Source organism: Protopterus annectens, chromosome 6.part0 (assembly GCF_019279795.1).
Source record: "Protopterus annectens isolate FY-2018-M chromosome 6.part0, PAN1.0, whole genome shotgun sequence".
Taxonomy (NCBI): Eukaryota; Metazoa; Chordata; order Ceratodontiformes; family Protopteridae; genus Protopterus; species Protopterus annectens.
The window spans coordinates 29,665,695-29,688,691 of NC_056737.1; the positions used below are offsets into that span (position 1 = coordinate 29,665,695).

The window sequence follows — 22,997 nt, forward strand, 5'->3', positions numbered from 1 at the left end:
GAAAAAAATGTTAATATGGTTTGTTTTCTTTTCCGTTAATGAATGTTTGAAGTAAAAAAAAAAAACCTCCTACTAACTTTTTGGCACGTTCCCCTCTTTCCCCTTGTAGCAGAGGACAAATAAGAGAGGAATGCAAACTCTAGGTAATCAATTCCTCATCTGCCAGGGGTAAGGATAATTTTCTTTTTGTAATGTCTTAACCTTGCCATGGTCGTGGAATGGTATACCACTAGTGAGGCATGCAATACTAGACAAGTGGGGTGTATGTTTATGTGCATGAATATACACTTTCACACAAATTCAGAATATAATGACAGCCATGCTATGGTTGACAGGCTGAGCTACCAGCTCACAGTCATTCCTTTCTACTTGCTGCCTCCCTAATCTTTACAAGGTGGTAACAAGAAATTAATCAAACTGCACACCTCTCACCAGGATGAATGAGATGACCTCAGCTATTCTTTTACTACCCAGTCAGCTGGCTTCACCACTACCAAGTTCAGCTATTCCAACCCTGGTCAATGGAGATGCAATCAGAGCTTCATCCAATTGTGCCATGGTGAAATGTGACTCGCCAGAGATTTGGAACACAATCAGCAAAATGCTGCAGTTGGTCTGCTTACTCTTAGATCTGGATTAGTTTTTTTTCCCTGCAGATGATTCAGAGTCAATGTCCTTGCCCGCAAGTTTTTTTCAGATATTACGTCACCTACCTCACTGCTGCCTATCTGATTTCACTTACAGAAGCTTGGGCTTCAGGAACATTTCAATAGCCTGAAAGGTGTACAACACTGCCTTCATGATGACATGAACAGTGAAATCTATCATCACTGCTAAAATACGTAGCAGAAGATGTTTGCAGCTCTGTCAGTGATGTCACCATGAGGTTAGGGCCCAGATAAGACATGATTTAAAGTAATAAAAGTAAAATTTTAAAAATGTTACAAATACAAGCAAACTAAATTAAAACTGCCCAAAATCTACAGCAGTAGGAAAAAGCTTATTATCTTCAACTTTAACATTTAACATATCCCTGCCACAAAAGATTCATTGTGTCAGAGCTGAGCTGGTCAAATGGCAATATGGGGTTTCCTCTCAGTAGGAAGTTGGGGTACGAAAAGCCTTCTCTAATTCTGGCAGTTTTATTAGTTATATTGTCTGGCAGTTAGCGTAAAAGACTAGATCTATATCACCTTGTTGAAATCTTAATTCTGTGAATGTCTATTCATCAAACCCTAATCGTCGAACAACCTTTCACTGAACATTTATATCATCGAAACTTTTTCCTAGGGAATGAAACTACTTGGCCATCAGAGCAATCATAACAAACAACGTATTATTTTAAACTCACCAAGGTTGCCCCTTCCCCAATTGTATAAACCAACTCCGAGATTGCACTACACTGGGAAAGGGCAAATTTGTAAAGATGGCCAACTAACTCCCTTCTCTAGGAAAAAGTTTTGATGATGTAAGTGTTCAATGAAAGGGTGTTCAAAAGTGATAGGAACACAAAAGATTAAGAAGCAGGTAAAGAGCTGTTTCCTGTGGTCCAGTGGTACAAAGTTTGATTCCCTCAGTCTCCACTGTCTGTTTGACTCTGAGTAAGTCACTTCAACAGACCTCACTTCCTGGCTGAGTCCGAAAAAGGTCACCACATACATACAAATATTTCAAACACAGGCATTAATGCCCTTCTAGCCTGCTAATACATCAAAATACTTGTTTCCATAATACGTTTCCATGCTATTCTTAAAAATATCGAAACTAGTACTTGCTTTAGTGTAATTCGGTAGTCTGATCCATGCATCACATGCTCTCTCAGAGAACCAGTTAGTGCACTTTTCATTCCTACAGAATCTTTTACACAGATTGTCTGAGGATTCTCTACTATGTTGATAACTCCAAACACTCCCAGAGGTAGTTGTCACTAAATGCCCTATATACTTGAATAAGACTTCCCCTTAGATTATCTTTAAGAGACACTGTAGAAGTTCAGATATTTTAGTCTTTCATAGTAACTTAAATTTTCACATTCACGGGTGCCCTTGGTACATTTCTGCTGTACTCTTTCCAGTTTACTCATGCTTGTTTTCTTACAAGGTTTCCATATTGTTATTCCAAACTCAAGTTTGGGTCTAATGTAACTAACAAACAATGACATAATCACTTCTGATTTCCTAGACTTTTTATATCTTTTTATACAACCTATAGTTCTATAATTATCATTAAACAATTAGTTGATAAGATTAGAAAAACTCAAAGCTGGATCTACCCATATACCCAGGCCCTTAAATGAATACAGTTTCAATCACTGTGTGCTGTATTAAATATTCACCTTTCAATTTATGTCTCCCAAACCTCACATGCTTAGTTTCTGATGTATTTATCAGCATATTCTCCTGTGCCCAAATGGTCAATTGAGTCAAGTTCTTTTACAGACATGCCTTATCTGTAATACATGAACTCAGTTTACACAGTTTCAGGTCATCTGCATACAAACTGTATAATACCTCAGATGAAAAAGTTAGGTCTGGAAGATACAATCTAAACAAGTAAGGGCCTTGGACAGAGCCCTGTGAGACACCCTGACTGTAACCAAAAATTTCACCTGTCCAATTACTGTAAGATACTTGTCATGTCCTGTTTGTAAGCCAAGCAGCTATCCATCTTATCAAGAGTACACTGATAACTAGCTGTTCTAATTTATTGATAAGTGTTTTGTGTTTGACCCTGTCAAATGCTGAAGTTAGATATATATAAATTACGTCAATTTTTCATTCATAGCTGTTATACTGTTATAGAACATCATGTTACAGGTGGTAATAGATCTATTTTCAACATATGCATGGTGATATATGGTTTCAGGTCCCAACCTATCCAATTCTGACAATAACGTATCCAATATTACCTTCTCCATTATTTTCCCAGAACATGAAAGTAGACTTGAGGGTCTATATGACTCATGGTTTGTCCTCCTCCCCTTTCCTTTAAAGACAGGTTTAATAAGCACTTATCTCAAATCTTGAGGAATCTCCCCAAATTTATATGGCCTAGTAAATAGTACATATAATGGTACTGTTAGTTTTTGCTGAAGTGTTCTCAGGTTATTACTAATTCCTCTCCTACCTGTGCTTTGTTTGGGTCCAATGTGGGTAGTTCTTTTTTAATATGATCTAATTGGATTCCAGTATCTGAGGTTACCTGGATGTCACTAGGATGACTTATCACCCCCTTTGTGGAGCCAAACTGTTTTGCATAGGAGTTTGTAACTATATATATAATCTGATGTGTCTTAAAATAAATTTTAGAATCTACACACAGTTTATCAATTTTTATGTCTTTACACCTTCTACATGTTATGTATCTATGAAAAAGTTTCCTATTATGCTCAACATCTTTATATAAATTTTCTTCAAATTATTCTTGATCTTGTCTAAAACTACGCTCAATTTGTTTCTCCAGCTTGTTTATCTCAGTTTTCTAAGTTGCAGTTCGACCTCTCTTCCATTTCTTATATTTTTTCTCTCTCACCTTTATCAGGTATCTTGTTCTTACAGAAATATATCCCCCCTTGACGTTGCCTAGATCCTGATGTTAAATATTTTTCTGATTTTTTGCACATACTCATACAATTTCTCTTTCAAAACTTGCAACATTCCATCTGCAGTGTTTCCACTGAACACATGATTCCAGTTAGTTTTATACAGTAACTGTTCTGCTTTCATATAATTTGTAATTAATCTTCTGTGCATTGGTTTATATTTCAATTTGTCAGAATTATCTAGCAACAAATTAACCTTTATAACCCAACGATTACTGCACATCAGTGGTGGTAAAACTTGACTTGAAATAAAAAGAGTTATGTATTTACCATAATTTGTACAAAAAACATTCAGTCTACACCATAAGTTACACAACCTGCGGTAAAAGAACGCCAACCACCGCTATCCGAACCACAACAAACGATACAATAGCTGCCTTCAAGCTGGGTCCATAGGATATCCAAAAAATGTCACCACAGTCGTGGTAAAAAATGCAAAATCATTTATTGAATTAAAAACAGATAAACGTTAAGTGCTTTCACTCACTCAAAAGTGAGCTTCATCAGAACAACCCAAGCAGCTAATACAAAGTGCTTAAATAATTTCTTTGGCGCCAATTCTAATATAACTTAGTGCACAAATGATAAAAATGAAAAAAAAAATAATAAAATGATGAAAATGTAACATCCATAGAATATCCATATATGAAAACTATTACCCTAATTATACCCTAATATGCTAATGTACATTTCCAACAATATTTTCTTAAAACAAGTGTATTGATAAAAATAACCAACTATCTAATACAAAGTACTGGTTTGATGGATATATGGTCATTAAGACCTGGTGGTGTCACTGCACTAAGTTATATTAATTGGATACGTTTTTGCAGTACAAAGTAATTTTTGTACGAAGCATTGTGTACAAGATGAATAGATTTGTATGAAATTCTGTAAATAGGATGGTGTCACTTTAAGAAGAATTGGCACCAAAGAAATTATTTAAACACTTTGTATTAGCTGCTTGGATTGTTCTGATGAAGCTCACTTTTGAGTGAGTGAAAGCGCTTAACATTCATCGTTTTTAATTCAATAAATGATTTTGCATTTTTTACCACGACTGTGGTGACATTTTTTGGATATCCTATGGACCCAGCTTGAAAGCAGCTATTGTATCATTTGTTGTGGTTCGGATAGCAGTGGTTGGCGTTCTTTTACTGCAGGTTGTATACCTTATTTACCATAATTTGGAATCTGTGCTATCCAGTGTCATTATTCATCACAAATGCTTTAGGATCCAATGTCTGATCGAGTTGGCAACTTGTAAGACAGCTCCTGAGCTAAAGCTCCTCCCCTTCCCAAGATGAAAAAGTACTAAGGAATACATACCTCCATAACTCCCCAATCACCAGAAAGGGGGGGGGGGACATGATGAATAATGACACTGGATAGCACAGATTCCAAGTTATGGTAAGCACATAACTCTTTATCTGATGCTATCCATGTCACTATTGATCATGGATGGGTCAGAGTCCCCAGCTCTAAGAACCCTGGGAGGCCTCATGGAAGAATATGTCGGAGCACAGAAGAACCAAAGGAAGCCCTACTCCTAGACACCAAGTCCAACTTATAATGTGCAATAAAAGTATGCAGATTAGACCAAATAGCAGCAGCACAAATCTCATCTAAAAAAAAGTTTTGCCAGGAAGGCAGAAGATGTCGCAACCAACCTAGAAGAGTGAGCTTTAACTGGTTCAAAATGCTCTAGATGTCTGTTTTTGTAAATGTAAGAAATACAGCTGGATATCCAATGAGAAATAGATTCCTTGGAAACTGCTTGACCTCTCCCTAGTCTGAGAGAAGGCAACAAAGAGCCGAATGGACTTCCGAAAATTTTCAGTTCTCTTACGGTAAAAATGTAACTGCCTATGTACATCCAGACAATGCAATATATATTCCACTTTATTGGAAAAATTGGGGAAGAATGAAAAGACTGAAGTTTGGGAAAGGAAGACCCCACAGATGGGAAATGACATCTGGAATGGGATCTAACAACCACAGCGGATATTTCAGATGAGACCAAAGGAGGGAAAACCACATCTGATGAGGCCAGAAGGGGGCAATGAGTATGAGAGACGTCTTCAAGTGATGGACATTCTGTAAGACTTTGGGGATGAGGGGAGTTGGTGAGTAAGCATATAGAAGTCTCGATGGCCAATCGTGAACCAGAGCATCCCTGGGTGCCTCCCCATTGGGGGGATCAGGGCAAAGTAGTTGCTGCATTTGTGGTTGTCCGGAGAGGCAAAAAGATCGCAGCAAGGAAGACCCCCAGTGGTCGAATATCCACTGATGGGTTAAGGAATCACTAGTGAGGATTCAGGATGGATCTGCTGAGTTTGTTGGCTAATATGATGGAACTGCCAGGAATGTGAGTTGCAAGAAGAAAGCATCTGGAACACATCGCCCATTCCCACACCCTCATGGCCTCTCTGCACAAGTGATAAGATTGTGTTCCCCCTTGCTTGTTGATGTACCAGACCACCGCCATGGTGTCTGTTTGAACTGCAGTGGTCTTTAGAGGGAGACCATCCTGAAAGGCTTGCAACATTACAAGGACTGCTCTCATCTCCAGGACATTTATGTGCAATTTGGTCTCTAAAGGGACCACGTGCCTTGGACAGTCCTTCCCGGTTAATGGTCTCCACCCCAGCAGGGAGGCATCCATGGTCACCATGGCTTGGGGTTGGGAAGACAGAAGAGTCTGCCTAGAAGAAGATCCTGAGCTTGTAGCCACAAAGCAAGGTGATGTCTGCAGACCTGAGAGATCCTGACGATCATGGACATGGGATGAAGATGAGCTGACCACTGCATCGCTAGGGTCCACTGCAGAATTCTCATAGGATATCTGGTGAGAGGGACTAACTAAATCGCTGCCGCCATTGAACCTAGTGCTTGCAAGACCAAGTGGACTGTGGGACATTCCAGGTCCAGCAGGAGATGGACCTGGTCCCGAATCATCTTGACTCTGCATGGGGAAGTGCTGCAGTCTCGGATACCATGTCCAGAAGGGCCACAATAAATTCCAGGTTCTGACAGGGGCAAGATGGAATTTAGGCAGGCTGACTGTGATGCCTAGATTTTGAAAGAAACTGAGTGTGTAATCCATGGTCAGTGTGAGTTGATGCCTTGTGGGGGCTGTGAGGAGCCAATTGTCCACGTACGGGAAGACCTGGAAACCTTGCAGTTGGACATGAGCTGCCATCACTGCCATACATTTGGTAAGCACCTGGGGGGCTGTGGTGAGACCAAAGGGCAGGGCTCTGAATTGATAGTGATTGGCCCCCAGCCGAAAGCACAGGTGTCTCCTGGAGTGTCTGTCGATTTTGATGTGATAGTATGCATCCTTGAGATCCACTAAGCACATCCAATCATCCTTGCCTAGAAGAGGCAGAATGGACTGAACAGTGACCATCCAGAACATCGACTTCTTGACCGACAAATTTAAAACACTGAGGTCCAAAATGGGATGTAGGAACCTGTTTTTTTGAGCACCAAAAAGAAGAGAGTAAGTTCTGGACCCTCCTTGTCCTGTTGGGACCTCCTGGATGACTCTTTTTTGAAGGAAGCCTTGAACCTCTAAAAAGGCCAACTCCCTTTGACAGGATGGAACATCCGAGAGAGATTTCTGGGATGGAAGGGGTTGAACAAAGGGTATGAAGTAACCCCTGGACATGATGTCTGACACCCACTGATCTGAGGTAATACTTGTCCAGGCTAGTAGGTGGAGGGAGAGATGACGGCAGGACAACCGGGCAGTGCTTCAGGAGCGCTGAGGGGGCTTCTCCAAGAATGGTTTCTGGGAGCCCTGTTTTTTTGTTCCTCCTTTGTCTCTGGTGCAGCGTCTGTTGTTAAACCCCCTTCCCTGGCCTGAGGAAAAGGATTCCTATGGAGCATCCTGCAAGGAAGACTGAGACCTGTGGAACCACAGTTTCTTACTACCCCTCTGATTTTTAGAAAAGGATCGTTGAGGAGTAGAGAACTTGATCCTGACCGCGGACAGATTTTTTTCCCTCCCGCTCGCTATGGGTTAAAGTTTATTTGACCACAGGGACAAACAGAGTTGACCCATCGAAAGGGGCATCAGTGAATGACGCTTGAAAGGTTCCGCAAATCTGCAAAGGCAATGGCAGGCATAGCACATGATGGAAAAGTCAGTGCCCGCTGCTTGAGAGGTGGCCTCCACCACACTGGTGATCAACCTCATTGAGGTGTTAGCCAGGGAAGTCAGAGTAGACAGATTCGGAGAGAGCAATTTGGGACTCTCCAAAAGTAGCAACTCAAAAAGGGAAGTGGAGAGCTCTGATACCAAGTCCTGTTTCAGCCAGGTAAAGTGTGCCATGTAGTTGGTTGCTCTCAGTCCGAGCATAGTTGAGGCAAATACGCACTTCCCAAAACAGTCAATCGCCTGGGACTCCCTATTCAGGGGACAGACTGTGGAGCTCTGTTCAATGAGCTTGGTTATTGCAGCTGCAACCACCACAATAGCATCAATGAGAATGCCCTTGCTCCAAAAAGCCTCGTCTTTGGGGAGACTTAGGAACTTATCGGCTTTCTCGGGAACTGGTTCTACTGTGCCCATCTCCTTCCATGCCCTGCTGGATATGAGCTGGACGAGCTCATCAGGAGGGGGAGACACCCAGGTAGAAAATGGGCTTATACCAAAGGCGTTCAGGAACACGGATTCCTCTGAAGAGAGGGTGAGGAAAGACCAACCCCGTCACTGTTTAAGGATCTCGAGGATGTCCCCAAAGGACACCTCCTTGGACAGAAGTCTGGGGGACCTGTCCCCTTCCTCGAAATCTGTGTCTTCAGTGAGGGACTCTCAAGGGGAGTCCAAATGCTTCCTCTTACATGTCCTCTTCTGAAGAGGCTCCTCCACGGTGGACTCTGGGGAGGACTCTGAAGAGGTAATGACCCCAAGGGGGGAAATGCCTGTCTGACGGCACTCACGGGAGGCCTGACCCTGGAAGGATGATGAGGTCTCACCACCCAACGTCGAGTGAGGCTGGGGAGGACCCAGAGCCAAAGGAGATGCAGCTGCCCAACCAGAGACTGCCCTCTCTATTGTCTGGAAGAAGCCCCCCATCCCAACCAGCTGCAGTCGACCAGGATGGAAAGGGTGACCCTGATGCAACACTGACATCTCCAGATGATATCGGCCATGAGCTGTCCAGTGCAGAGGCTCCCAGAGGGAGGGAGTGTTCTGAAACCTCCGGGCCCGAACCCACTCTCTGGCAACACACACAGACCTTGTGGGGTTGAGGTTCAGCCAGCTCCGAAAGCAATGGAGCTGAGCCAGCCAGGGACCCTGATGGTGTGGGAAAGGAAGAAATGCCTGACACTGTCGGCCTCTCAATGGGAATCCCCTGATCCTGAGGGACCAAATTCAAATGGGTCAGTCAAGGAGAGGGGAGTTCTGTGGCTGGACAGGATCCCCTAGTCAAGTGAGCAGGGGATGGCAACAAGCCCAATTCGATTTAGGCCTTGAGAAAGCTCCTCATCTTCCTATCCATATCTGAGGAGAGCAGACTCCTGGTGGATTGGGAAGATTAGTGAGGAATGGGCAGCCCTAGCTGAGGGCCAACAGTATCGGGAGAGAGGCCTGCTTGAAAGCCTTGAATCCGGTCTCCTAGGTTTGGAGGGGTAGCTCTCAACAACTATCGGATCTGACAAAACTGTCACATCCGATGGTCTATTTGGATCCCAGGACATAGCTGGTGCCACGGTCAGATCCGATGGGTGGGTTGGATTGGATGTGAGGACCTCTGAGGTCTCGGATCCAACAGAGGGAGTAAGGGCTCTCGGAGCAGAAGAGCCCAGATCCGAAGCAAAGGAGGCTGAACTCTGATCCAAGGTACTGAGATCACACAGCCTCGGCTTTTTGCCAGGAGAATCCCTGGAGGAGGAAGACTTCCTCTTGGGATCTGAAGAAGGCTTAGAAGGGGAACCAGAAACCAAGGGACCCCCCCTTTGGTCAGCCTTTTAAGCAGGAGATTGTTTCTGCATTCCAAGAGAGCCCTGGGGGTGAGTCTGGCACAAATATCTCATTCACCTCCAGATGTGGCTCTCCCAGACAGTAAACACACTCCTCATGAGTGTCGGAATGGGGTATTTTCCGACCGTACGAGGAGCACCTTTTAAACCCAGTGAGCTTTTCTGACATCCCCCCACACACACCACCCGCACACTGCACAACAATAAGAAATAAAACAAGGAAGGGAATAGAGAGCGGTTACCTAGAAACCTGGGGAAAATAAGGGCAGGGGAAGGAGCTATAAGATATGCTAAAGCACTATCAGGATGGGAGGAAACTAACCAAGAAGACAAGAGAAAAAGAGAAGAAGAAACCCCAGATAAAAAGGAAAGAAAGATACTTATCTTCAATTTCTTAGCTTGAGCTGCAGGAAGCACATCTGAACGAAATTGCGCTAAAAAGATCTGAGGTTGTGGGTAGCAAGGGATCTAGGGAAGAGGAGGGGCTTGAGCTCAGGAACTGTATTACTAGTTGTCGGCGCAGATCAGACATCGGTTCCTAAATCATCCATTATCAATAATGACACGGACAGCATCAGATCAGTAATTTCTTTAGGAACATAAATAAGTAACAGCCTGCATATCACTGCAGGAGCCTTCCTGTGTCCTGACAGAGTGCTCTTCAAACTATCTGGAGTTATACAGAGCTAAGTATATTTTTTTGGCACTTCAGAGTTGTGTACTGTTAATTGTTTGACTAATTTTATATCATTGCTGGCTGACTTCAGAGTTGTGCACTGTTATTTTTGCTTCACTGTACAGTTTTTCAGATCTCTGCTGAAGGTGTTGGTTTTCTCCCACCCACCCTCCCTATTCCTGTCTTGTTGTTTAAATTTGGAGGCTTTTGCAGTTGCCCACCCCCACTGTAGATTTGATCTGGGACACTCCCCCCAGTCCCATCTCTTTACCTCATTCTACCTAATAGACTCCTTCTGCACTTGATTTTTAATTTAATTGCAACATACTCAAGTGTGCTAGCTTGCACTGCATTTGAATTGTTTTTACTGCTGTTTTAGCTACTTTTCTGTATATATATATATATATATATATATATATATATATATATATATATATATATAAATATATATATCTAAGCCTGTTTCCTACCTTTCCTGTAACTAGTGTACCCAGATTCAGATTTGCTGTATCCAGGACTGTACGTAAGCTTCTAAGCCCCCCTCACCCAAAGCTTTCTGTGTTGGAGGGAAGCCCTCTAGCTTATCAGTGGGAGTGGAAAGCTCTAGGTAACCTATCTACCACATAAGGAGTGGTTCTGGCCCAGAAATTGTAGTTATTGGCCGTTTGGGCAGTTTTTCCATCTCTCTCAACTTTCTGATTTAAAAGCCCGCATTTGCATTTGTTTCCCCCCTTTCCTGTAATTAGTTTAGTCCAGATACAGATTCTTAGTTTTAGCACTTGAATTTGCTTATTCGTGATCAGCACTTATTCAGAACTTGTAAGCACTAAATAACCTACTAACTACTACAGCACTCAACCTTCCTCATTACCTAGAGGAAAACAGTTCTGGTACTTACTTTCCTCACTTGCTTAGAGAAAAACAGCTCTTGTGCTCACTTTCCTCCCTTATCTAGAGGAAATTTGTTTTTTATTCAGGCATGTCCAAGGTCAGCTCCCAGTGTTCTCTCCTGTCTATCTGATGAATCTGGGCATCTTGGGGCAATGTAGAAATTGCATCATGTACACAGACAACCCTTTCCTCCTACCACCCAACACTACAACCTGTGAGAGATGCACTTATCTAGCCAAACTGGAGGTAAAGCTCTCTCCAATCAAGACTGAACTTGACAGTTAAGAGGAGAAGGTAAACACTTGCACCACAACACACTCATCACATAGTCTCACTAAATCTACACCACCAAAATCCACACATAGAAACACAAAAACATTTGCGGAGGCTCTCAATAATAATCTGCTCCAGCAACAGAGACCTCCAAAGCAGAAATGCAAGCAACCCCCCCCCCAACACAACCCAAATGACACATAGCCCGCAGACTCATTGTGCCACTCGACCACAGCCAATAAAGCAAAACAATGTACCCAGCACACTAGCCATAAGTGACTCTATAGTCAGGCACACTGATGTCCCACTCACCAGGCTAAACAAGGGGAAGGTTACTGCAGCTACCTGTCGGGTGCCAGGATCCGCCACATAACCCATGCACTCAGGTCACTCCACAACAAGTACAAATATGACTCTGTCATTGTCCATGTTGGTGTGAACAACCTGAGACGTACCTCCCTGGACTACATGAAAAGAGACATGGAAGAGCTTTCTGATCTTGTAGCCCAGGCAGGTATGACTCTAGCCCTGAGTAGCATTCTGCCATCACCCAGAATGATGCTGCAGTACAAGGACAAAATTACTGACTTCAACAATTGGCTAAGCTTCTGGTGTCATTCTAAAGGGATCCAGTATCTGTCTGCCTGGGATGACATGGTCAACAGACCATGATGCTTTTCCAGAGATGGCCTGCACCTGTCACCCCTAGGATTCTGGACACTGGCTAAGGTTCTTGCCGCCCCTATAGTGCCTTTTTTAGGCAAGGTTCAAATGACAAAGTCGCCACCATAACAGGAACAGGCAAGCAAAAACTGAGGGTGATGCTACTCAATGCTAGAAGTCTAAATCTCAAAATGCACTCACTCGAGGCACTCCTTAAAATGGGGAACATCGATATCTGTGCAGTGACAGAGACCTGGATCAAGGCTCCAGAGAGCACCCCTGCAATACCAGGCTATAACTCATGCCACACTTTTCAGCCATGTAACCTGGATCGGAACACCAAAGGCGGAGGTGTGTCCATATTCATTAAGGATATCCACACCCTCCAGGCTAGTTGCTCAGCATAATGCAGCCCAGGTTATCCAAGTGCAACTAACTCTGGGCAAAACTGCAATCCAAATTGTAGCTTGCTACAGATCCACCACCATGCCCCAGGATTCCTACTCCTCTTTTCTTGATGTACTGGAAAATATTAGGGTTCAACCAAACACCCTTATAATGGGCGATTTTGACTACCCCACCATTAACTGAGAAAACTACTCATGTAACAACTCCTTCACTCAATGCTTTCTGGAATTCATAAACTCCAGTGACCTGGATCAGTTTATCCACACCCCCACCAGGGGCAACAATATCCTAGATCTAGTCATTACCAACATGAGTGACCAGTGTTCTACACCTGTAGTCAACGCCTCATTGGTCCGATCTGACCATAAGCTAATTACCCTAGATATCCACATCCTGCCCCCACCCCCCATTACGGAAACCATGGTAAAAAAATTCTCCAAAGCCAACTTCATGCTTCTTAAGACAGAAGTGGTGAACTTCATGACACCCATGTAGATGGACAATACAGTTACAACTACTGAATCCTACACAATTGTACTTTATAAGCACTTAAACGAGTGCATGGATCATGCTATACCAAACAGAACCAAGATGCTATCCTCCAAAAAAAGGAAGCCAATCTAGTGGTCCCCTGCCCTAAACAAACTGTACAAAATAAGGAAGAAACGGTTGCAAAAGAGAGTAAAATCCCATGATTGGAGGAGCTCCTTGGTCAGCCTCAGTAAGAAGCTGCGATCCGTGATAAAATCCTCCAACGCTAGTTACGAAAACAAAATCACCACTGATTCTAAGGACAACCACAAAGCATTCTATAGCTATGTCAAGAATCTCAATGGCAACTCTCAGATCTGCTCTGAGCTACAGCACAATGGCACTAAATATACAAACCCAACTGATATTGCCAACATCCTGGCAGATAGGTTCAGTACTAACTTTACCCCCCTCTCACCCCCTAAAGAGCCCATCTCTATACGGGAAGAATGCAAAGTTCCTGCAATCACGGCTGCACAGGCAAAAACCACACTCTCCAAAGCCAAGAACACAACATCCCAGGCTGCATTCTACACAAACTACAGAACGAACTGGCACGCCACCTAAGTACCATGTTCAATCATAGCCTCACCTCAGGCTCTGTGCCTGCTGAATGGCGCACAGCGACGGTTATCCCACTCCACAAGGGGGGAGCCACTACGGACCCCAGGAACTACCGCCCCATTAGCCTGACGAGCCTGTTCTGCAAGGCCATGGAACTTATAAACAAAGACATTGGTAGTCTTCAAACTCTGGACCCCACCCAGTTCAGGTTTGTAAAAGGCAGATCATGTCTCCTAAACCTGATAGACTTCTTTGAAGCAGTCACCAAAGCTGTAGACGAGGGTAAGGTGGTTCACACAGCCTATCTAGATCTTGCCAAGGCTTTCGACACCATCCCCCACTCTGGAATTATAGATAAACTCACTAAACTAGGTATAAATCCCTATGTCACAAGATGGGTTGCCAACTGGCTCACTGACAGAACCCACACTGTGAAAGTAGCAGACTCCAAATCCGACTTCAGAGCAGTGACAAGTGGAGTACCACAGGGCTCAGTCCTGGGTCCTCTCCTGTTTGGTATCTACTTCTCTGAAGTACAGGCTAACACAGAAGGTCTTTGGCTAATGAAGTTCGCAGATGACTGCAAACTAGGAGCCATAATAGAAACTCCTAACGATGTGGACATCCTACAAAAGTCCTCACTGAGACAGATGCCTGGTGTCAAAGCCATGACCTCAAGCTAAATGCCAAAAAGTGCATTGTCATCCCCTTTGGTAAAAACTCTGTACCCATGAACTACAACATAGGCGGTAGTATACTTAACACCGAAAGTGTGATAAGAGACCTTGGGACACAGGTGAACAGTAGTCTCTCCTTTGATAATCACATTGCCACAGTAGTCAGGAAATCCTATGTGGCACACCTCATCACAAAAGGTTTCTCATCCAGAAAAAAAGAGGTCATTGTTCTCCTCTACTCATTACTCATTAGACACATTACAGAGTACAACTCTACTTTTGGTATGTACCTCACAAGACATCTACACCAACTGGAAAGGCCGCAGAAATATCTCACAAAGAGGATTACCGGCCTCAAACAGATGCCCTGTGCAGACCGTCATATCACCTACTCAGAGGTGATCTCTGCCTAACATACAAAGCTATGTCAAACCCAGAGCTGTTGGACATGCCCCACTTAAAGAAATCCCAATCCCTCCGAGCTACACGCTCTAGGGACCTAAACCTTGTCACCACAATAAACAGAACACGCCGGAGGGATAGATTCCTCTCCCAGAGACTTCCCATACTCTGGAATAAACTGCCTATCTATATCAAACAAAGCTCCTCATTAGCACTCTTCAAGAAAAATCTTGATGATTGGATGGGAAATAGGAAATTCACCCTGGGGATCACTTCTGTGGCTCTGCTCGACAGTGGCACAGGAAAATAATTTTCTTGGGTGGCAAAAACCAGGGTACCTTTTTCGCTGGGCTTGTATAGGCTCCAAGGCCGACAGTCTAGTACTTACCTATGAACCTATAACGTGTGGTATGTTCTATCTCCTGGTTGGTTTCTTTACAATCTGAAGCAATTGTTGTTCCTGAACATACTTTGTGAATAATTTCCTTACTAATGCTGTTGAATCAATTATTACACCAGTCTGTGTCTGGGAAATTTAAGTCTCCAGTAAATATTACTTTTCCCCATTGCGTTTCATACAAGAAAAGTATGAAGTCCTCTAGGTCATCAGCACTTGACTTTGGTGGTCTATACACTACAACAATTGTTATATGTTCCAGCACTGTCTAAGTTGTCAAAATTACACAGTATAGTACTGGTGTTTATCACTAAACATGTAATAATCACAGGTCACATAACTATCTAATCCCTGTCACAACATCTCCAGCTGATTTTTTTGTTAGAATGCATCTTACAGTAAAAACATTTATACCCTGACAGAGCTAGTCAATGGAGATCAGTGCTCTACCCCGGAAAACAAACACAAATAAAATAAATTCTAATACCTGTAGTATTTCAATGTGGAGGGGAAGATGACAAAGGGAAAACATCCTCAACAGTACAATCTGCCTTTCATTTAATTCAAATAGAATTTACACCTACAGTCTCACATTTATGTACCTAGGTACCTAACTGGAGGGTCCACTGTAAGCAATCAGTTTCTCAAGAACCAGAGGGATTTTTTATACTACTCAGATAAACTTTCTTTATATTTCTTACCGATTTACAGACCTGCAAAACTTTACTCATTTATAACCGATAAAGAACACATCATGGTTAAAAAAACAAAAAAGAATACCAACCTTGCAGTTCAGGACCAAGTGTGGTTATTAAAGCATTTAAACAGCGACCAAGACTTTGATGAACTTCAGCATATGCAGGAGGCACAGTTAACACTAGCAGGAGTACAAGAGAAAGAGTAGGCTCCACGTGGATGTGGTATAAAGGACCAGCAGAATCGATTACCAGAGAGAGAGAATGAAGGGCCCAGGTCTGAAATAACAATGACAGAAGAATACTGAAAAAGTAACATTATGTAAAAGCACATACAAAAAACACATAATCAGAACACAAAAATATTTTAAATTGCAACTAAGCTAGTCTGCACATTTTTACTAATTATTTAACAACATGAACACATGAAATTAGGTATAGTTAGAGATACATAATTTAATAAAAATGAAAACACTCTCCCTGTTACCAAGTTTAGAGATTACAGTGTCATGTGACATATCTGCGGCTGTGAGAGATTATTAATATTTTGTAAATATATATATTTCTTTATCAGTGTGCAATTTGAAAGGCTTGGTGCTTTAAAGAGACTACAGATGGAGTCATGCAAAGCTCTGTGTCTCTGATTCAGCAGTAAACAGCACAGCAAAACTGTGTGTCTTAAGAAGACTTTGGATCCAGCAGGCATAGGAGCAGAGCACGTTGCACTGGAGGATTTCAATTATCCATCAACCAATGTTTGGTATGCCCAATGCCTCCTTGACATTATAAATGTTAACTTCATTGCACAAACCTTCACCCATTCTACTAGGGACTACAATGTGCTTGATCATGTCCTTAAAATACGGCTACTTCTTACATACCTCCATATGTATCATCTCCCCTTGTTAAATCAGGCCATAAATTAGTCCCCTTTTCTTTTAAAAGTGATGGTAAAGCAAACCTTCAGTCACTACAGTGCATAAACAAATTCCGCTGTAATCCTCCTCCAATGGATTCCATTGTTAAAGCAGTTGTCTGTACCTCTGACCTTTACTCCCAGTTAAATACCTATACGGATAATGTAGTCCTTATACACACCAAATACAATTATTAGTTATGTACTTACCGTAACTTGGTATCCGTGTTGTCTTCTCTCATTCCTACACATATATGGGTTATGGATCTGGCCTTGGATCCGACTCGGCCACATTTCTTCAGACTAGGATCCAAGTCTCAAGCTCCTCCCACTACCCACAATGCAATGCACTCCAACCAACCTCCTCATATCGAGTTTGCTGCACATAGATAATAGACAGCAAACGAAGGAAGGGAAAAAAAAAAAATATATATATATATATATATTGAAAATCTCCATCTCCATAACCAGAGGCTCAAAGAAACGCAGGAACCACAGTTGCCAAGATCAATTCTCACAAGGTCTTTTAGAGTACCAGGAAGGAGGATGGTAGGATGAGAAGGTGAGGAGGAATGAAAGAAGACAACACAGATACAAGTTATGTTAAGTACATAACTAATAAATCTGATATTGTCTTTTTCATAGAGTCCTCCAGCTATACAACGCCTGGATGGTCTCAAGGAAGGATATGCCAGAGCACTACTGAACTGAATGAAGCCCTGCTCCAGAGAAACAAGATCTAATTTAAAATGTTATACAAACTTGTGAGCCTTAGACCAAGTGGCTCCAGCACAGATATCATCTAACAAAGCCCTGGAAGAAAAGGCATATGAGGTGGACACAGACGGGGTGGAGTGGGCTTTAGGAGGGTGAGGTAGCTGTAAATCCATTTTGATTATAAATGAAGGTGATACAGTCTGTAATCCACTTGTTGAGAGTAACTTTTGAAACTGCCTGACCTAGATGACTAGCAGAGAAGGAAACAAATAACTGATCTGATTTCTGAAAGGACTTAGTTCTGCACAAGTAAAAAGATAACTGTCTGTGAGCATCTAACAGATGCAACAATCATTCTCCATCATTAGAGAAATTAGGGAAAAAGACTGGTAGTTGGACTGTCTGGTTAAGTAGTTACACCTTGAGCATAAAGGAAGGTTTTGTACAAAGGGACACTCTATTCTTGTGGAAAATTATGTAAGGCAGCTTAGAAGATAAGGCCTGAATTTCAGATATTCTTTTAGCTGAGGTGATGGCAACAAGAACGTTTTTTCATGAAAGAAACTTTAGGTCACAGTCACCCGCTGATTCAAAGGGTTAACTCATTACAGCCGAGTGCGCCTCCATTTGTTTTTTCAGTTACCTCCTACTGCGCCTCCAGGAGTCAGATATTGCTTGCTCATATTTGCATTAGTAATTCCAAAGCCATGCTACATACAAGGTATCAGAATACTTTATCTTGAAACATATATGATGGCAATTGTATTGATATTTGACCTCTGTCAATGAATATTTGTTAGAAGTGTAAGGTGATACCTACATTTTTTAAAGGCTCAAGCCATACCTACTGGGAGTTAAAGGTACACACTTAAAACAGCTGTACTGGAGGGGATAAATTAAACTCTGCAAAACCACGGTGAGATCCCATAGTGGAGAGGGATCCTTTATTAAAGGCCTGAGGAGAAGGCGTTGCATAGTTTGGAAGCTGAAGGGCAGTTGAAAACGTTGTCAAAATGAAAATTAGAGATGGCCGCTAACTGGAGTTTGATGGTGGAGAAACTAGCTCCTTCTTTGAAAAGAGATGCCAGGATATGCAGAACATCAGCAATAGGTGCTGAAATAGGGTCAATGTTTTCTTTGGAATCCCAGAAGGCAAATCTCTCTCATTTGCTACCGTAAACTTTCTTAGTAGCTGTTTTTTGACAGGCTAAAATAATATCTCAGACTGGGGAAGCAAGCCTGGACCTTCAAATGATCACTGGAAATGGAGAAACCAAGCCATCAATTTCAGGGACATCAGACTCGGGTGCTAATCTTCTATGGGATAATAATGGAGATCCTGTTTGGGTTCCAGAATCCATGAAGGATACTTCAGGTGAGACCAGCGGAAGGGGAACCAAATCTGACGAGGCCAGAAGGGGAAAATGAGGATTACCAAGGACTTCACTTGTTTTGCTTTCTGGAAATACTTTTGGAATCAATGGAAGTGGGGGATAAGCATAGAGGAGATCTGGGGGCCAATCGTGAACCATAGCATCCCTCGGGAACTCCCCTGTAGGGTGGAAAAGAGCGAAGTAGTTGCTGCACTTGTTGTTCTGGTGGGAAGCAAACAGGTCGCAGCAAGGTTAGCCAAAATGGCTGAAGATCAAGTCCACTACTGACTGATTGAGGGACCACTCGTAAGGGGTCAGAATGGACCTCCTGAGCTTGCCTGTCAAGACATTGGATTTCCCCATATGTGTGTGGCAAGCAGAAAATGGTCCAAAGACATTGCTTATTCCCAAACTCTCATTGCCTCCCTGCACAGTGGGTAAGAACAGGTCCCTCCTTGTTTGTTGGTGTACCATACCACTAACATGTTGTTTGTGTGGATCGCAATTTTTCCTAGAGGGAGAATGTCCTGAATGGCTTGCAATGTGAAGGGGACAGCTCTCATCTCCAGAACACTGATATGCAATCTGGTCTCTGTGTGTGTCCACATGCCCTGGACCATCTTTCCCTTGTAATGCTCTCCACCCCAACTGGGAAACGTCAGTGGTCACAAGTGGTGGAGAGGGGTGGGAAAAGGAAAGGCCTGCCTAATGTCAGGTCGTCCGACAGAAGCCACCATTGAAGATGCCTTCTGCAAACTGGAGTCAGCTTGATAGGAGCAGACAGAGGCTGGTAGAGTACAGACCACTGAGCAGCCAGAGTCCACTGAAGGACTCGCATTAAATATCTTGCAAGAGGAAGTAACGGAATGGCAGCAGCCATAGATCCTAGAGCTTGAAGAAATAACTTTGCTGAAGGAGAAGTTAGATTCGGACTATTCGGACATGATCTCTCAATGTTAGCGATGAGGGGGAAGAGAGGCAATCTGATTAACTGTATCCAAGGTAGCTCCAACGAACTCTAAAGTCTGCACAGGGGAAAGATTTGACTTTGTCACATTTATAGTGATCCCCAGATTTTGCCAGATTTATAGTGAACTTCAGATGGTTGGCAAGAGTGAAGAAGTAATCCCTGGCCTGTACTAATTGGTGCCTGGTGGGGGCAGTAAAGAGCCAGTCGTCCAGGTAGGGAAACACCCGGAATCCCTGCAGTCTGCGGTGAGCTGTGACTACTGCCATGCATTTGGTAAACACCCTGGGAGCTGTGGTGAGTCCAAAGGGCACAGCTGAATTGAAAATGACTGACTCCCAGCCAGAAGCGCAGATGACTCCTGGAGCATCTGTCTATTTTGATGTGATAGTATGCATCCTTTAAGTCCACAGAGCACATCCAATCATCCTTCCATAGCAGCAGAAGAATGGACTGAACCATCACTATTCGGAACTTTGCTTTCTTTAAAAGCAAGTTTAACTTGCTTAGATCTAGAATGGATCGTAGGTCCCCGGTTTTCTTTGGCACTAAAAAGAAGCAAGAGTAAGTTCCGAATCCTCTTTGTGCAGTCGGGACCTCTTGAATGGTTCTTTTTTGCAGAAGATTTAGAATTTCTGCTACTGCAAACTCCCTCTGACCGCGTGGAATGTCGGAGAGCCTCTGTGACCTCTCTGGAGGAGAAATGAAAAAGGGGATAGTTTAACCTCTGGATATAATCTCTAGCATCCCCTTGTTTTGTGTTATATTGGTCCAGGTCGTAGGATGAAGAGAGTACCAACCCCATCTGTCTCCAGAGATGAGTAGTTGGGCAGCGCTTCAAGAGCGCTGGAAGGCCCTATCAGAGAAGGTTCCCCTGAAGGCCTGATTCTGCGGACCCCTCTGCCTCTGGGTGGTGTCTCCCACTGAAACCTGCTCCTCTGCCCCTAGAGGAAGAATGCTCACATTCATCTTGGGAAGACCCCCTGGGATTTATGGAACCAGGTTTTCCTTCCACTGCTCTGATTTCTAGAAAAGGTGCGCTGTGGAGTGGAGAACTTGACCCCGATGGCAAGGTCTTCCCCTTCTTGTTCGCTGCAGGTTAGGGTCTCTTTGACCAATAGACAGAAGACTGAGGATCCATCGAAGGGGGCATTAACAAAGGACACCTTGAAGGGGTCTGTGAAATCACAAAGCCTCATCCAGGCACGTCTCCAAATAGCAATGCCTGAGCCGCCTGCCAGAGAGGCATCTTCCAAGGAATGGGAAATCAGCCTCATAGAAGTGTTGGAAAAGGACAAGAGAGTATCCAGACATGGAGAGACTTTCTTGCAGTCCACTGGCGACATGACCACCGCCAGAGAGTTTGATAGCTCTTTCACCAGGTCCCTCTGCAAGCGAGTAAAATGTGCCAGGTAGTTCAACGCCTTCAGCTAGAAGGTGGCGAGCTCTGTTCTGCTACCTCCTTTTTGTAGCTGCTGCCACAACCATGGCATCCACTGGAATACCCTTACTCCAATAAGGTCCATCTTTGGGGAGAGACAAAAATTGTCAGGGTACTTGGGGACAGGCTCAAGAGTCTAACTTCTTCCAGGCCTGCCTGGATACCAAATCCACTAACTCGTCTGCCACGGGAACCAGCCAGGATGTAGATGGGCCCATCCCAAAGGCCTCCAAAAATACAGACTGCTCAGAGAAGGGAGGTTGGGCTGACCAACCACCTCTCTGCTGCAGACTCTCTCAAATATTTTCGAAGGAGACATACTCTGATGGCAATCTGGGGGATCTCTCCCCTTCATCAAAGTCTATGTACTTGGTGAGTGATTTCAAGGGGAAGTCAATATGCCTCCTTCTGCATGTCCTCTTATAAGGAATTTCCTCTGAAGGGTACTCGGGGAGGTCTCGGAAGAGGAGGGGGCTCCCTCTGGGGAAAGTGTTTGGAGACCAGTCTGAATGGAATGACTTGGGACAAGAATGACAGGCTCACAACTCTGATCCATGGAAAGTCAACAGGAAGGATTGTGGCTCAAAGTGACCAGATCCCTTTGGGTAGAGAAAGCCCTTTCTACCATTAGGAATGCTGAAGGACCCAGATACCCCCCCCCCAACTCCACCGGAGCCAAGGCTACAGAAGAAGAGAGGGTCAGAATCCCCAAGCCTTGAGTCCCTGGCAGAATAGGACCCAAACTGTCCAGTGCTGAAGAACTGAGAGGAAGATATGGCTCTGACAATGTAGGAGCCAAACCTCCCCCCAGATCTGAAAGGGACATCCTGGGTCCGAGACCCACTACAATCGGAAGACAATGGAACCGTGGAGGTCAAGGCAATGGTCACAGTGGATGAAGGCAGGCTCTGTATACTTGACCCTGGATCCCTTGATTGGCCACGACCTTGTGACTCCGAAGCTGAAGGATGGATTGGAGAAGGAGATTGGACTTAAAGGGAGAGACTCACAAAACCCAAAGGTGATGGAGTCGAGAAGACCCCCCAAGCTGGATCTGGATCTGAGGATTTTCCTGATCATCCTGTCCATGTTGGCCTCCGTAAAACTGGAAGACCTACAGAAAGCTAAAGAGGGGGGGTCTGGAGTGCCTAGAGGGAGTCTGCTGTAGACTAGGGAGAGTAGCTGACTCGAACCCCAGCACTGGTGTAGGGCCCCTAGCTGTTGGATCTATAGGCCTAGGATCTGAGGAGGAGGGGGCGGCAGTTTAAGGTGAGCTTGTGATCCTGACAGACCTTGACGGATCCAAGGAGAACTTCGGCTCCGCCGAAGTAGGTCTGTGATCCGAAGAGGTCAGATCCATGGGCCTGCCAACCATAGCACGTGGCTCTGAAGATGCCCTCAAAGACTGAGAGTGCTTCTTGGAGTCAGAGGATACCAAATGACTCTTTGAGGGGGGTTGAGCCCCTGGAGTGGAAGCGGGCAAAAGACCCTTCAAAATCAGTTTGTTTCTGTGGTTGGCTATAGCTCTTGGGTTAAAACTTTCACAAAAAGAGCAGGCAAACCACAAATGCTCTGCCCCCAAGCAATAAACACATAAAGAATGTGCATCAGAATGCAGGAACTTGTGTCTCCATTCCAAGCACCATTTAAACCCAGAGAGTTTTTTTTTTTAATCAAAGGAATGGAAGAGAAGAGGGAAACTAGAAGAGGAGCCTAACAGGAAAATGGCTACCCAGAGCATGGGGAAATTTAGTTAAAAGAGAGCCATAAAGGCAAGCGAGAAAAACACCACGCACACTACAAAAAAGGGG

General features: G+C 43.7%; 1 protein-coding gene across 2 annotated transcripts in view; it reads right to left on the bottom strand.

Annotated features, from left to right (window-relative positions):
* Positions 1 to 22,997, bottom strand: part of HEATR5A (HEAT repeat containing 5A) — a 2,570,019-nt gene that overhangs the window by 1,231,886 nt on the left and 1,315,136 nt on the right. For both annotated transcript variants that reach the window (XM_044073826.1, XM_044073825.1), the window contains exon 19: positions 15,862 to 16,051. In XM_044073826.1, coding sequence (XP_043929761.1) covers positions 15,862 to 16,051 — 190 coding nt within the window. The remainder of the gene's footprint in view (positions 1 to 15,861; positions 16,052 to 22,997) is intronic.